We start from the raw sequence: 12,618 nt of genomic DNA, 5'->3' as shown, positions 1-12,618 counted from the left end.
CCAGGAACCGAATTAAACCTCTCCTCTCTTAAATTGAAGGTGTCAGGAATTGTGTCCCTGAGATGAAAAAGCTGACTAATACATCCTGCTGTTAATAAAGTGAAGGAAAGAACTACAAACAGGGCCTCAGGAAACATTTTTTAATGTTTTGGCCATTGCTGCCTACTATTATTTTTGTAATTCATGCCTACTTTAGTGATGACTGATATACACAGCTTACCTAGGCTATACGGATTTGAGAATTATAAATCATTTTCTTTAGAAATTTAAATGTGTTTTGAACTGAAAGCAAAGTGGGTTGAAGATAAACTGTCGTTTTTGTTTTCTCTTTCTTGATTTCTATGCATGCTTTAGCATTTCTTTTTGAAAATAAGAAGGCATTGGTTGTCATACAAGGAGACTATCCTTTTTAAAATTTTGCATTGATACTGATAATTGCTTTACTATTCACTTGTCATTTTTATAATCACAGATTTCTACTTACATGTTTGGAAATTAAAACGTATGACATTAATTCATCTTCTAAAGTATACACTACAGAATGTTAAAAGAAACAAAAAGGTTCTCTGATGAAATCCTTTAGAAATACAGGGTAAAATGCATTTAGGCAGGTCTTGTTTCTTTAGATTTCTGAGCATTTTTAATAAATTCAATGTACTATAAATCTCCAACGACCACCAGAGCATCCAGTTTCTCAACATTCCTTAACCAGGGAATCCATTCACTCCGGGAAATGCTGCTATAATCAATATTTAGTTAGTTTGTGGTGTCTTCTTAATATTCTTCCAACATTTAAGTAAGCATATGGGACATCATGAGTTGGTGATCTTCAAATGTTAGTTAATTCTACATTTTTCTTATTTTAAAGAGCATAAAATCAAACAAAATAAAACAGAATAGAGCCAATCAAAACAAAACAGTGAACATGATACAAGACTTCAAAACAAGATAATAGGAAATCAACAGTGGCTACCATGAGGCCCCTGCTCCACAAGAGCCTTCCCAGAAACCACTGAAAATTCATTGTTTCCCTTGAGCTATATCACTATTTAGAAAGACCGCCTCTGAGAGGGTGTAAGGTACTCACTATGCTCTTACAGGAACCTATTAGTCTTTCTTCTAGCTCCTGTTATTGTTTTGCAAGTGTTTGCTTTTCTCTGCTTTTATCCACTAGGTTAGGAAGGAACTAATGCCTCACTCTGTTTTAGGCAGCCTGAACAGTGACTGGCATACACAAGACACTCAAGTTTGTTTTTGAAGAATTCATACCCACTAAACTTCAAACCAAGGAAGATTGCTGATTCCCAGTTAGCATCCTCCAGTTGGTTAAAGATCTATACCTTTTAGATTTTCATAGTTTATCACTGACAAGTTGGGGATACTGTGTTGAGTATGGCTTTTGATTTGTACTAAATAGCATGTTAGATTAGACATCACTGACAATAAACCCTGACAGTATGGAAGTAGGATGAGAACAGGATATGATGAGGATAATGTGGAACACACGTGCATACAGACATCACAAGCAACATACGAGGACCCTGGTTCCATCCAAGTTACACCCAAGCTCAGGAAATAGTAAGACTATTCTGAATGTTGTTACTAACTTGAGCCAAATTTACACTATGATAATTTCATTCTTTCTAATCGTTATAGTTTATCTAAATTAAAGAAAAAAGATTGAAGATAATTGACTTGGAGTAAAGATTTTTAAATCAGTATTTTAATATTTCTGAAAAGTGGTCTTAACAAAGTAATATCAAGAAGTAACTGTAATGACACCTCATAGCAATCTGGGACCTCTTCCCATTTAAGCACTGTGATAGTTAATTTTAAGTGTCGACTTGAATGAGTGCTGGACATCCACAGCTGGTCAGGTGGTTTTCTGGGTTGGGTTTATGAGTGTGTTTGTGAAAGAACTTACCACTAGAATTGGTAGACGGAAGGAAGACAGGTGGTAAGCATTACCCAATCCAGTGAGAGCTGCGGTAGGAGTGAAAGGGAGGAGGACCTGACTTGATCTTTCAGCTCGAGCTGACAAATCCACCTTCCCGTCTAGAGATACTGCAGTTTCTGGTTTTAGGGTTCTTAGATTCAGCCTGGAATCTACACCACTGACTCCCTGGCTTCCCAGCCTTTGAGTCTGAACTGAAATTACACGGCAAGGATTTCAACTTGCAGCCAGACAATGGTGGGATTTCTCGGGCTTCCTAATTTTATGAGCCACTCTTTCATAATAAATCTTTCCTACATTATCTCTTCACACATACTTTTGAGTTCTGTTTTTCAAAGGACCCTGACAAATATGATTACAAATTCAATGTCTGAGGACTTGAAGGAAAATTGTGAATTTATGTCTCCAAATTACCCACATGCAAAGCTCAAAACACTACCAACAAATTAGCTGTGTGAAAAAAAAATCTGAAACCAAGACTATGTGCCAACTTCAAAGATTTTAAAATGTCACAGTTTGAAGGCCTCCAAAATGTGGGATTAGTGCCACATTTGTAAATTCATGCAAAGTACAAATAACTTGCATGTTTCTAAACAAATGCTTGGAAGAGCACGACAAATGTAGCTTATTCATTTGGTCAAAGTAAAGAACTTCCTGTATTTCCTATATATTGCATTCATTCTCTATCTATCTATCTATCTATCTATCTATCTATTATATATATATATATATATATATATATATATATATATAGAGAGAGAGAGAGAGAGAGAGAGAGAGAGAGAGAGAGAGATTGAGATTGAATCCAGGGCAAGCACTCTACCACAAAGTGACATTCTTAATCCTCTTATAAAGTTTTATTTTGATACACGATCTCACTACACTGCCAAGGCTGTCTTTGAACTTGGAATCCACCTCAGGCTCTGACATAGCTGGAATTACTAAGTATCTGCTATGATGTCTGTCTGGCTTATTTTGTCTACTTTTATCTTAAATTACTTAACAGTTCAGTCAAAATAAATGTGTCCCCAAGTCTAGAATAGTTCCTTTATTTCATTTTTCTAGATTTTCGTCTCTCGCTCTTTAAGTCGTCTCCTTATGATTTCGGGCACAGAAATGCTAAGCTTCCCTATGTGTGTCTGGGTTTTTATCAGCTGGCTTTTGTTGTTTTGACATTAGACTGTTTAGCTGGCATGGAGGGACTGATACTGACTGCTGTGTTAAAAGGCCTTATAGTGGGACTATCTTTTCCTTTCATTGAGCCTGTGAATATGTTACCCAACAAAATTGATACTTTAGGGACTTCACCTCTAAGTTGTCTACTTTGCCTATATGGTTTATATGGTGAGACGGCCCCAATTCATTACCCTCCATGTACCTTCATTATGGTTTGTTCTGTAATTAAGAGATGGAACCTGTTCTTCATACTTAGCCTTGAAATTTTCTATGGCCAACAGAATTTGCCTGAAGTGCCAATGTTTCTGTTGTCAGAAAAAAAATTTCCATTCACATGGCCATGCAGCTGCACATCAAATGCACATAAAAACATGTCAGTTCAGCTTGCAGTGCTGGAAGGAATGCAGCTGAGCTTCTTACTGGGTTTGCCATTCCACATCAGTCAACAGCCAGGCATTCTTTCAACTTGGTGCAAGCTAAGCACCATCAGTGAAAACTTCAAGTTACCTGAGGCTTACCATGTTATGAACTGTGGTCCGATGGCACCCCCAATCCTCATGCAATCATGGATGTGGCTCTATCAAGTGTTCATGATTGGTTCGTTATCTAACACTGTGATTGATGGTGTGAGTGCTATCCCCCTCCCCTCCCCCCACCGTACAGCCAACACACAGTGTATGGCCAGGAAGAAGGCGTGTCTTTTTTTTTACTTGATTCACTCCTGCTATTGTGCAGTGGCCATCAATAGCGGCCCCACCATACCATGCACCCTGCCTTGAAGCCAGCTGAGTAGACTGAAACTCCAAAATTATAATAAATAAACCTTTCCTTCTCTAATTGTGGGCATCAGGTATTTTGTGTCAACAATGAGACAAGTAATTAAGATGTCATGGATGTGTGAGCAAGTCCAGCTGAGGTCACAGAAGTGCTTCCTGGGTTAGTTGAACCCCCATCTCATGAGCAAAACAATGCTTCTTCTTGAGGCTTCATGGCTGCCATGCAACATTATGTGGTGATAGATAACTGATATCATAGGTACTGGATATACTGCCCGTGTGATTAATTCCTGGCTGCCCTCCATAGCAGGCTTATTTTGGTTGCTAAACTGCACATAAACATGTGCTGACATTGTATGTCCATGAAGTCTTGCACCCTATTTTCACAGGTTTACATAGGATTTTAGTGGTATTTTATTGCATTTTTATTAAGCTATCAACTAGTGAAATTAGCAGGGTGTCTAGCAGAGTTAGCCTACTGAAATGATGAATGTGTGTCGAAGACAGGGTATCCAACAGCAGATTGCCTTCTCAAAAAAAAAAAAGAAAAGAAAGAAAAGAAAAGCACAATGATGTATAAGCAACTGAAGGCTCAGCAAACAAACAAACAAAAATCTTTTTCACTTGTTCTCACTTTCATATTCAACTGCATACATAAGAAGTTGCTGGATGGGGGCTGGGGACTTAGCTCAGCAGCATAAGCACCTGCCTTGCAAGCAGGCAGTCGTGAGTTCAATCCTGGATACCAATAAAAAGGAAAAAGAAAAAAAAAAAAAAAAAAAGAAGTTGCTGGAAACTGATTGCTTCCTTAGGAGTTCTTAATGTGAATATTATTTCTTGGAGTCAAGATGTTTAAAACATTAGTGCATCAGAATGCTTCAGGTTTATGTTGATAAATATTTCAGGGGTTTTCTTAAATCACATAAAACTTTAGAATCAAGTAATATGATTCTTGACACTGTTTCCCATTGGATGGCTCTAGAAATTGATTAAACTGGTTACCAGAATGGTCATACTCCGGGACACAAATGAAAAGCACATGAGTTAAGAGCCTAAGGCTACAAGTGGATTTGAAAGCATGACCAACGAAATGCCAGTAATATCTAGTTATGAAAATGAAGGCTCAATAGGTTTTCTGCACATATTTTTAGCATCTAACATTTTCTCTTTATCAGTAAGCTTTTGATCTGTAAAGGCAATCAAGAATCACACAATTCTATGAATATATAAAAGAGAAGAAAGTGAGATAATGAGAACAAAAGGAGAAAGGATTAGTGTGTATAAGAGAAAATACAGGATACAGGCTGCCCTTACAATTTCATCAATGTACATTCAAAGATGATATACTATTAGTGAGTACAGCAGAACACCAAAGTCATTTTGTGTTAAAATTACTTTTATTCAGGATGAAAAATACAACATGTAACCAGATTAGGTGATATTCTATGATTAGTTTTTTACCACATATTTCAAAAGGACATTATACTTGCTTCCCACTGTTGTTACTGTAATATATTTTCTTTTTATTATTATTTAGGAGGTTACCATGTAGTGTTTTAATGTAGCTTTTCTGTAATAGCAGATAAGAGAACATTTTGCATACAAACACAGGCAGAAAAAAATTAACACATGACTTCTCAAAGTAGTAACAAGGAAGACACCAAATCTACAACCTGGAGCTCTGAGTTCAGGGAATTTTTTTTTAATTAAATAGGTGCTTTCTTGGGTATCATATGGCCTGATAAAAGCTCTACACTTTGCGGACTGCAGCGGCATAAAGCTATTTCAACAGGATGGAGGAAGATGGGCTTGAGGTAGAAAGGTGGTCAGTCATGGCTTTCCTCTTATATAAAACATTTTTCTTCTGCTCAAAATATCTATGCTGCAAATAGACACCCTTGCCCCCCAACCCACCCAAACTATTCTAAAATAATAATAATTTCTAACTTGAAGCCTCCTTCTTGGCCAGATCCCAGTGAAAAAGAACTCAAAGTTACAATGTCCTGGTGTTTTAAAAGCAGGTATGTTTGAATCCAAATATATTATTTTTATTTTTGGTTTCACTACATTTGGTAATTGAGTAACATGTTTACATCGAATCCATTAAATGTTAAATAAAAGAATGGAACCATATACCTAATTGAATGCACTCAAAGTATGAGGCAATGATACGCCCATCTGAACATTAATTTCATTCTTCGGTAAAAGTTGTGGCACAGGCTTTTGGAAAACATCTTTTCCAAATGTACTGAACAAGTGACAGGAAGTAAGACATCTGTTCATTCATCCAAAAGGAAAAATGAGACCTGCACTGAATTTGTGTCTGTAGGAGTTACGAGAATTGTACAGGACTTGAAAAAACAAAAACAAAAACAACAATAAGATTCTCTTCAAAGGGAATGAAAGATAATGATGTGCTCTTGTCTCAAAGGTCTGCTGTTTATTTTATGATAAAAATCAAAGACCTGGTGACCAGGAAAGGCTGTACCAAGCTTTGTTTCTCTGTCAAACTAAAAATATGCTTACATGGGCAACCTTTGGTAACGTGATCTTTGAGATTATTATAATGTACTCTATCATATAGACAGGGATGTGAAATAAATAAAGAAATAAAGACCTACTTACATAGAAAAAGGAACAAAAAGTGGGGGGAAAGTTCCAATAGATATGCCAGTTAGGCCCACATGATTTTTGTTTTTGGTTCTTTCTAATTTGGCCAAATCATAGAAAGAAATACACAGAACCTATTTGGTCATGTGGCTGGTGAATTATAAATAACCAAACATAATGGTAAAGGATTCAAAGAAATAAATGAAGTCATTGCACAAGGTTAATAGGAGCAGCAGAAGGAATGTAAAACTGTCAGGTGGTCTCCTAATTCTTACGCAGTTTTTGTCATGGGTATTAAAAAGACAGAATCGTATTAGAAAGCCCCCACCCACGTTCCCAATGCTGTCTGTATACATTATACAAATCGGTGACAAATGTATTACCATTTCCAAATACCTCTCTGTTCATTAATTTACAGTTGCATAGAAAGGGAAGAAGGAAACAATAATATATGGTTGTTATAAAAACAAAATATCCTTTTCTCTTTGGATAGTCAGTGTTTTACTCCTTCAGTAGAACACACACCCAACGCTCAACAGCACGCGTCGAGGAGCCAGGGAGCTTCGGAGTACATGGAAGCTGGAATTGGCATTGGCAGGAAAGAGCGACACTGGACGTCAGGAAATGTTGGCTGGCAGGATGGACGCTTCACATGGCCTGTGGGAGGGGAAAACAGCATCATCTGCATAAAGCATTCTGCATGGCGCAGACCTTTCAACTCCTTAAAGGATTAGAAGTGATTCTGTCTGAAGTAGGCGGTCTCATTTGGCTGTGTTCAAAGGGGACCCTAAATTCCCATGTGACTTCCCAGGTAGACCAGAAGTAGCACCCTCACTGACTGCCTAGAGCCTCTTCCACATTAAGTATGATTCTGTATTCCATATTCTGAATCTTTCATTGTCAGGTTAGCGAGAGCAAACACTCAGCAAACACTGATGGCAACGTTCACTGAGTTCCAAGTGTGTATTGAGCCACAACACACTGAGGTGAGACCCTCACGGTGATGAAATTAAGGGAGGTATCTCATCTGTATGTGCTAATTCCTTTCTCATGTGAGGTCAGTGGAAAGTCTACGTATTTTGGAAACAAAGAGGAGAGAAATTAATTCTACTTGCTGTTACCTATTAATATTGATAATTTAAGATTTCATGTCAAAGTGGAGGCTTCAAGAATTTTTGAGTATTCTATGTTTTCTATTATCCCTAAACACTGGATGTGTCCGCTCAGGAAGCGCACAGTATCTCTCACTTTAGGTCTCAGCATTCCACAAATCTATAACCACACAATGTAAGTAGCAGCACAACTGTCCAGAAGAAAAGCTACACGTTTCGTGAATTTCCCATTTGAGCAGCGGTGTGGAAAGTGAGAAGAGAGGTAACATCAAAGGGAAAAGAAAACAGAAAACAACCCCAGAGGGAAGGAGGAAGGCGGAAAGGGGCCTTCCACAAGGGCCGGACGTTTGTTCTATCCACTAAGCTGCAATATTGCCAAGAAAAATTCATCTAACAGCTAAAAACAGAGTAGGACTCTAGCATGCCTTTCTGCTTTAAATTCTGAGCACTTCTAAAGTATTTAAGCATTTGCAGGAAGACAATCTCTCCCTCCTTCAGCCCCCATCACTCACAGCCTCAGCAACACTTTGGGACCATCAGGACTGAAGGCATCACAGCCTTTCTCTTTTTAATGGGCTGCCAAAAAAATGCTCCAGATTACTGGTCACGCTTTCATCTGCTGTACTGAGCTCCATAAGGAGATCCACACTCCTCGCTGTGTGTCCTACCTCCCTAGTTCGTGAAACCTTTCCTCACTGCCCTCTGGATCATGTGATTCCTCACCAAAACACTCGCTTTCAGACACTCGTCTGTCTATGAAGGCTTCCTTCCCAGTTTGCTCTAACTGCTCTTAAGATCTCCCTGAAGACACAGCTTTCTAACTCCCAGAAGTCACAGCTGCTTCCTCTTCATAATGTTCTCATATTCCTCACATGCAGGAAGCTCTTCCTAGGCCTCCATGAGGAATTCTTTCTTTCCCACCTCTCTGAAAACACCCATTTGAAGAGCATAGCAGCAGATGAAAGCCTGTCTGGGACACAGTCACTCTCCACCCCTGAGTTATGTCTGTTTTACTTAGAAGGATGGTTCCACGTGACCCACAAACGACTGCCAACACCCAGTTCTTTGAACTTCTCTCTTCCAACACCCAGTTCTTTGAACGTCTCTCTTCCAGTGATCTTGTCCTCTCCCTTCCTTAGCCAAACATTTCCTCAAATGTAGACCAATTCTAATACCTGTGACTCTGCCAACAGTTCAATTTCAATCATCCCTCGCTTCTGACAATCACTTTGGCCAGAACGGCAATTTCACCCATTCTTTGATTCTATAATCCATAGATCCTGCCTCTGTTTCTCCCCCTATCTCCTATACAGGATATTTCTCATGTCTTTTACCACTGCACTAAAGGTATCTAGTTCAATCATCAAAATTATTTCTTTGCTTCTTTCCCTTAAATTGTTCTCTTTGGTTGGCTAAGCCACAATGACTTTATTAAATTAAGGGCAATACCCAGGCAACTCTTGTACTTGTTTATGAACTTGCATGTGGCCAGAAGTCAGCATCTGACCCTGCAGACTCACCTGTTAAACACAGGACTGGTATGTTAAGAAGCGCCCACTGTCTGCACCTCCTACTCTATTTCTGGATGCATCTTCTCTCCTGTTCTCCAAGCACATTCTCAATCCTCTCCTCACACTTCTGATACCACCTCCCCAACCTCTCACTCTGCTGAAGTAAGTCCTAGCTTCTCACTTACTAGCATGACAGAAGCAATCGGAGAGGACATCTACAGCTGTCACTAGGGCTTCGCTGCACTATTTCACACCCCTTGTCTGCTAGCTAAGAAGCCAGCTTCTCCTGTCAGTATGTCAATCCCAAGGTTCACTGATTGAAAATTACTAACAAATTCATGGAAGAAACTGCCCTCTCGAGAAAGATGAACCATGGCCCTGTGGCACGTTATTATCAAGCGTATCTGACTAGGAAAGGACTGGAAAGCATAAGCTATAGCTACCAACAATCTCAGTGAATTTTTAAGTGAAACATTGAAACTTTCCCTCCTTGAAGTAACACTGTCTGTACTTTCTTTGGTACCTTTTTTTTTGGTGGGGAGGGGGTCCACATTCTGTGACAGATACATAGGAAAGAATGATCAGCCAAACTAATACAGGTGACTTCATATAGTACATAACATGATATTAGTGCACATGGTGTTTTTGGTCTGCTTGGGAACTCGTCTTCCTGACCCCTCCAGATCAACAAACCTGCACAGAATGAACTAACAATTTAAATGTCAAACAAGTTACTCATTTGCAGAGAGAATAGAATAGGATAAAATCAGTGGTAGCTAATCTGCTTACTGTAGGTTGAATCAGCAAGAAGTGAGCCAGTCAGGCCTCTAATTCTTACCTGTGGTCTGCTGGGGACGTTTGCTGAAAAAGAAAACAAAAGAAGTCAACTGAAGTCCTTTTTGTTGCCGCTTTGTTGCTTCCAGCTTTCATGCATGCAAATGAATGTTGCATTCTAAGCAGGATAATACATTACTGTTCAATGAGCCCTCAAAGAAAATAAGGAACAATCCTCTCCACTCACCCACCAATGCTTCAACGAAGGCCAGTTTTCCCATTTAATTTCTTATATCCTCTGTGATTTAAAATACAAAGGTTCCACCCAAAATAGGCTAGCTCTTTTAAATAAATATACACTAAAACATTTAGTGTTTACTGAAAAAAAATCTCAAAATTTCCTCTTTATATTATGCCACGTATTGGGTTTATACAACAGAACAAAACACATTCTGTATATTTTACTGAGGTACAAATTCTGACCGAGAGGTCCACTAGGGAATGAGGTAGGCAGATGGTGCTATGGGCTTTCATCAAAGAGAACTTACTATCTGGCAACAATAATGCCAGCTACTTATAATGTTTCTGGTGGGCCCAGAACGAGCACCAGGGTAGTCGGAATGCAGTGTCTAACTAGTCTTTGCATTCAGGTTTCAATTTCTTCCCTGTTCTGCAGTCTGTAACAGTAAAGCTGATCCGACCTGGTGGGTTTTGTGAGGGCAGCTGACTTTCATCTCCAAGGTCTCTACTTTTTCGTGTCCCTCTCAATCACGACCACACTGAGCACAGAGAGGGAAAGGAGGCGCTCCATTCCCTAATAAGGGCAACGCCTGTTCTTGGTCAACTAAGAATTCTTTCTCATCATTTAGTTTGTTGAACTCATTCATCTTTCATTTCTCTATGGAGGGGGCAGGGATTGATGACCACACACTGAGTATTGGTTACTTTGTGAGAAAAAACAAGGTGTGAAGTAGGAATTCCCCATGATGTCTGGAGGGAAGTGTGAGGCGAGTCCTTGTGAGTTTTGGGGAAGAATGGAAAAGTAAGCCTAGTCCTGCCAGACACAATTTATATCACACAAGAAGAGTACACTTCCATGTGCATGTGAGCCACACTCCAGGGATTCCTGGCCGGAACAACTACCAAGTTCATCCTTTCTAAAAGAAGTAGAGTTATGCTTCTCTTGTAAGTAACAAATATAACAAATCGCTAATCCATTTTGCTCCAAAACAATACTTTTAACCTTACAACTTTTTATCAAATAAAAGGCTTTATAGATGCTTCCTTGGCCAAATACATAAATATATATTTAAAAGAAAATCAAGAAATCATTGCATGTCAGTTGGCTTTGAGTTTGTGATAATACCACTTAAGTTTAGCAGATACAGGCAATTCATAGTGGAAATGCACCTGCAGAATAACAGTAATTTTAAAAGCATTTGTTGATCTCTCAGCAAAACTACTTGGCTTACCACCAGCATCTCATATATCTGAAGGATTTAAATGAAATAAAAGAGGCAAAACATTTTTCGCTAAAGGAAATGATTACAGCAGTCAGTGGAGATTTTAGTACATACATTTCTTAATAGGCAGTACCATTAAATCCTTTCCTTAACTATGCCACAAAGACTAGGCATCTGCCCCTCTGCTCTGAAATTCAGTATAATTTTTAAAAGATTGTAAAAAGCCATGATTCAAAGATGCTATGACAACTACCTGGGATATCAATACAATACAGAGGAATTTTAAAGTACTACATACAACCCAGTTAAAACCAGAAACTCATGCTAGAGCAGGCAATCCATGCAATTAGGATTCATGAACACAGAGCTTCATTTTAATTCCAAGACTGCCAGGAGTAGAAATTCACTTGTGGCCATGCTAATTTTTAATCCACAAAGGATCAAAAGTCAAGATGAACATGCAGATCAATTCATCCTAGGCCGGTGACAACCAACTTTAAAATTCTCATTAGTGATAGGGACTCAAGAGATTGGCTTGGCATTGAGGGGTGACAAACCAATTTGTTTAGATGTCCTCCAAAGCCTTGGGAATACTGAGGCCTTAAAATATTTGCCAGGTGAGCAACAAGAGAAGTACAAATGCAAATGACTTCTACAACAGCTTCTGACTACTATCTAGGAAAAGTTCAACTCAAATTCCCAGTGTGAAAATTTAATCATTCAGTAATTCATCCTGCTTTCATCTCAGAAATATGTATTAGGCAACAAGCTATTCCATGTATTGATTATTATGCATCCATTTTAAAAAGATTTAATAAGTATAAACAACTTAAGATATATAATGAATCTTATAAAATCAGTCAACTATGCCTTTTTTAATGGGAAATTATCATTACCCTGGATGTTTTTATGTTATCAAAGCACAATATTAACATCAAAAATAGCAAACTAAACAAACTAATGGCACAACTTTCAGAAGAATAGATGACATAGATATTGTAGATATGCAAATTTAAGACCACCAGAACACAAAGCCAGCTTCCTACTGAGGTATCAGGGGACTCTTATCAGCTATTCCCTAAACCTGAATAATTAATAACATGCCCAATTAACAGGAATTTTAAACACCATTAAAAAGGGGATTATAACATGAAATAAACTCATTTACCTCATAAGATTTGTTTTTTCTCTCCAGTTATGTACTTTCAACTGTTCTCTATTATTTTAGTCATATTCATTTAT

General features: G+C 38.4%; 1 protein-coding gene across 10 annotated transcripts in view; it reads right to left on the bottom strand.

Moving 5' to 3' along the window:
• Positions 1 to 5,284: 5,284 nt before the first annotated feature.
• The window catches only part of Utrn (utrophin), a 502,327-nt gene continuing 494,993 nt past the window's right edge, over positions 5,285 to 12,618 (bottom strand). For all 10 annotated transcript variants that reach the window (XM_023563244.2, XM_063233434.1, XM_063233436.1 and 7 more), the window contains 2 exons: positions 9,978 to 10,000; positions 5,285 to 7,173 (listed from right to left, as the gene is read on the bottom strand). In XM_023563244.2, coding sequence (XP_023419012.2) covers positions 7,165 to 7,173; positions 9,978 to 10,000 — 32 coding nt within the window. In that variant the 3' untranslated portion in view covers positions 5,285 to 7,164. The remainder of the gene's footprint in view (positions 7,174 to 9,977; positions 10,001 to 12,618) is intronic.

Source organism: Cavia porcellus, unplaced genomic scaffold, assembly GCF_034190915.1.
Source record: "Cavia porcellus strain 051 isolate PalLab524CR breed Dunkin Hartley unplaced genomic scaffold, mCavPor4.1 scaffold_22, whole genome shotgun sequence".
NCBI lineage: Eukaryota > Metazoa > Chordata > Mammalia > Rodentia > Caviidae > Cavia > Cavia porcellus.
The sequence above is the reverse complement of the archived record's forward strand: the minus strand, read 5'-3'. Positions and strand labels throughout refer to the sequence as shown.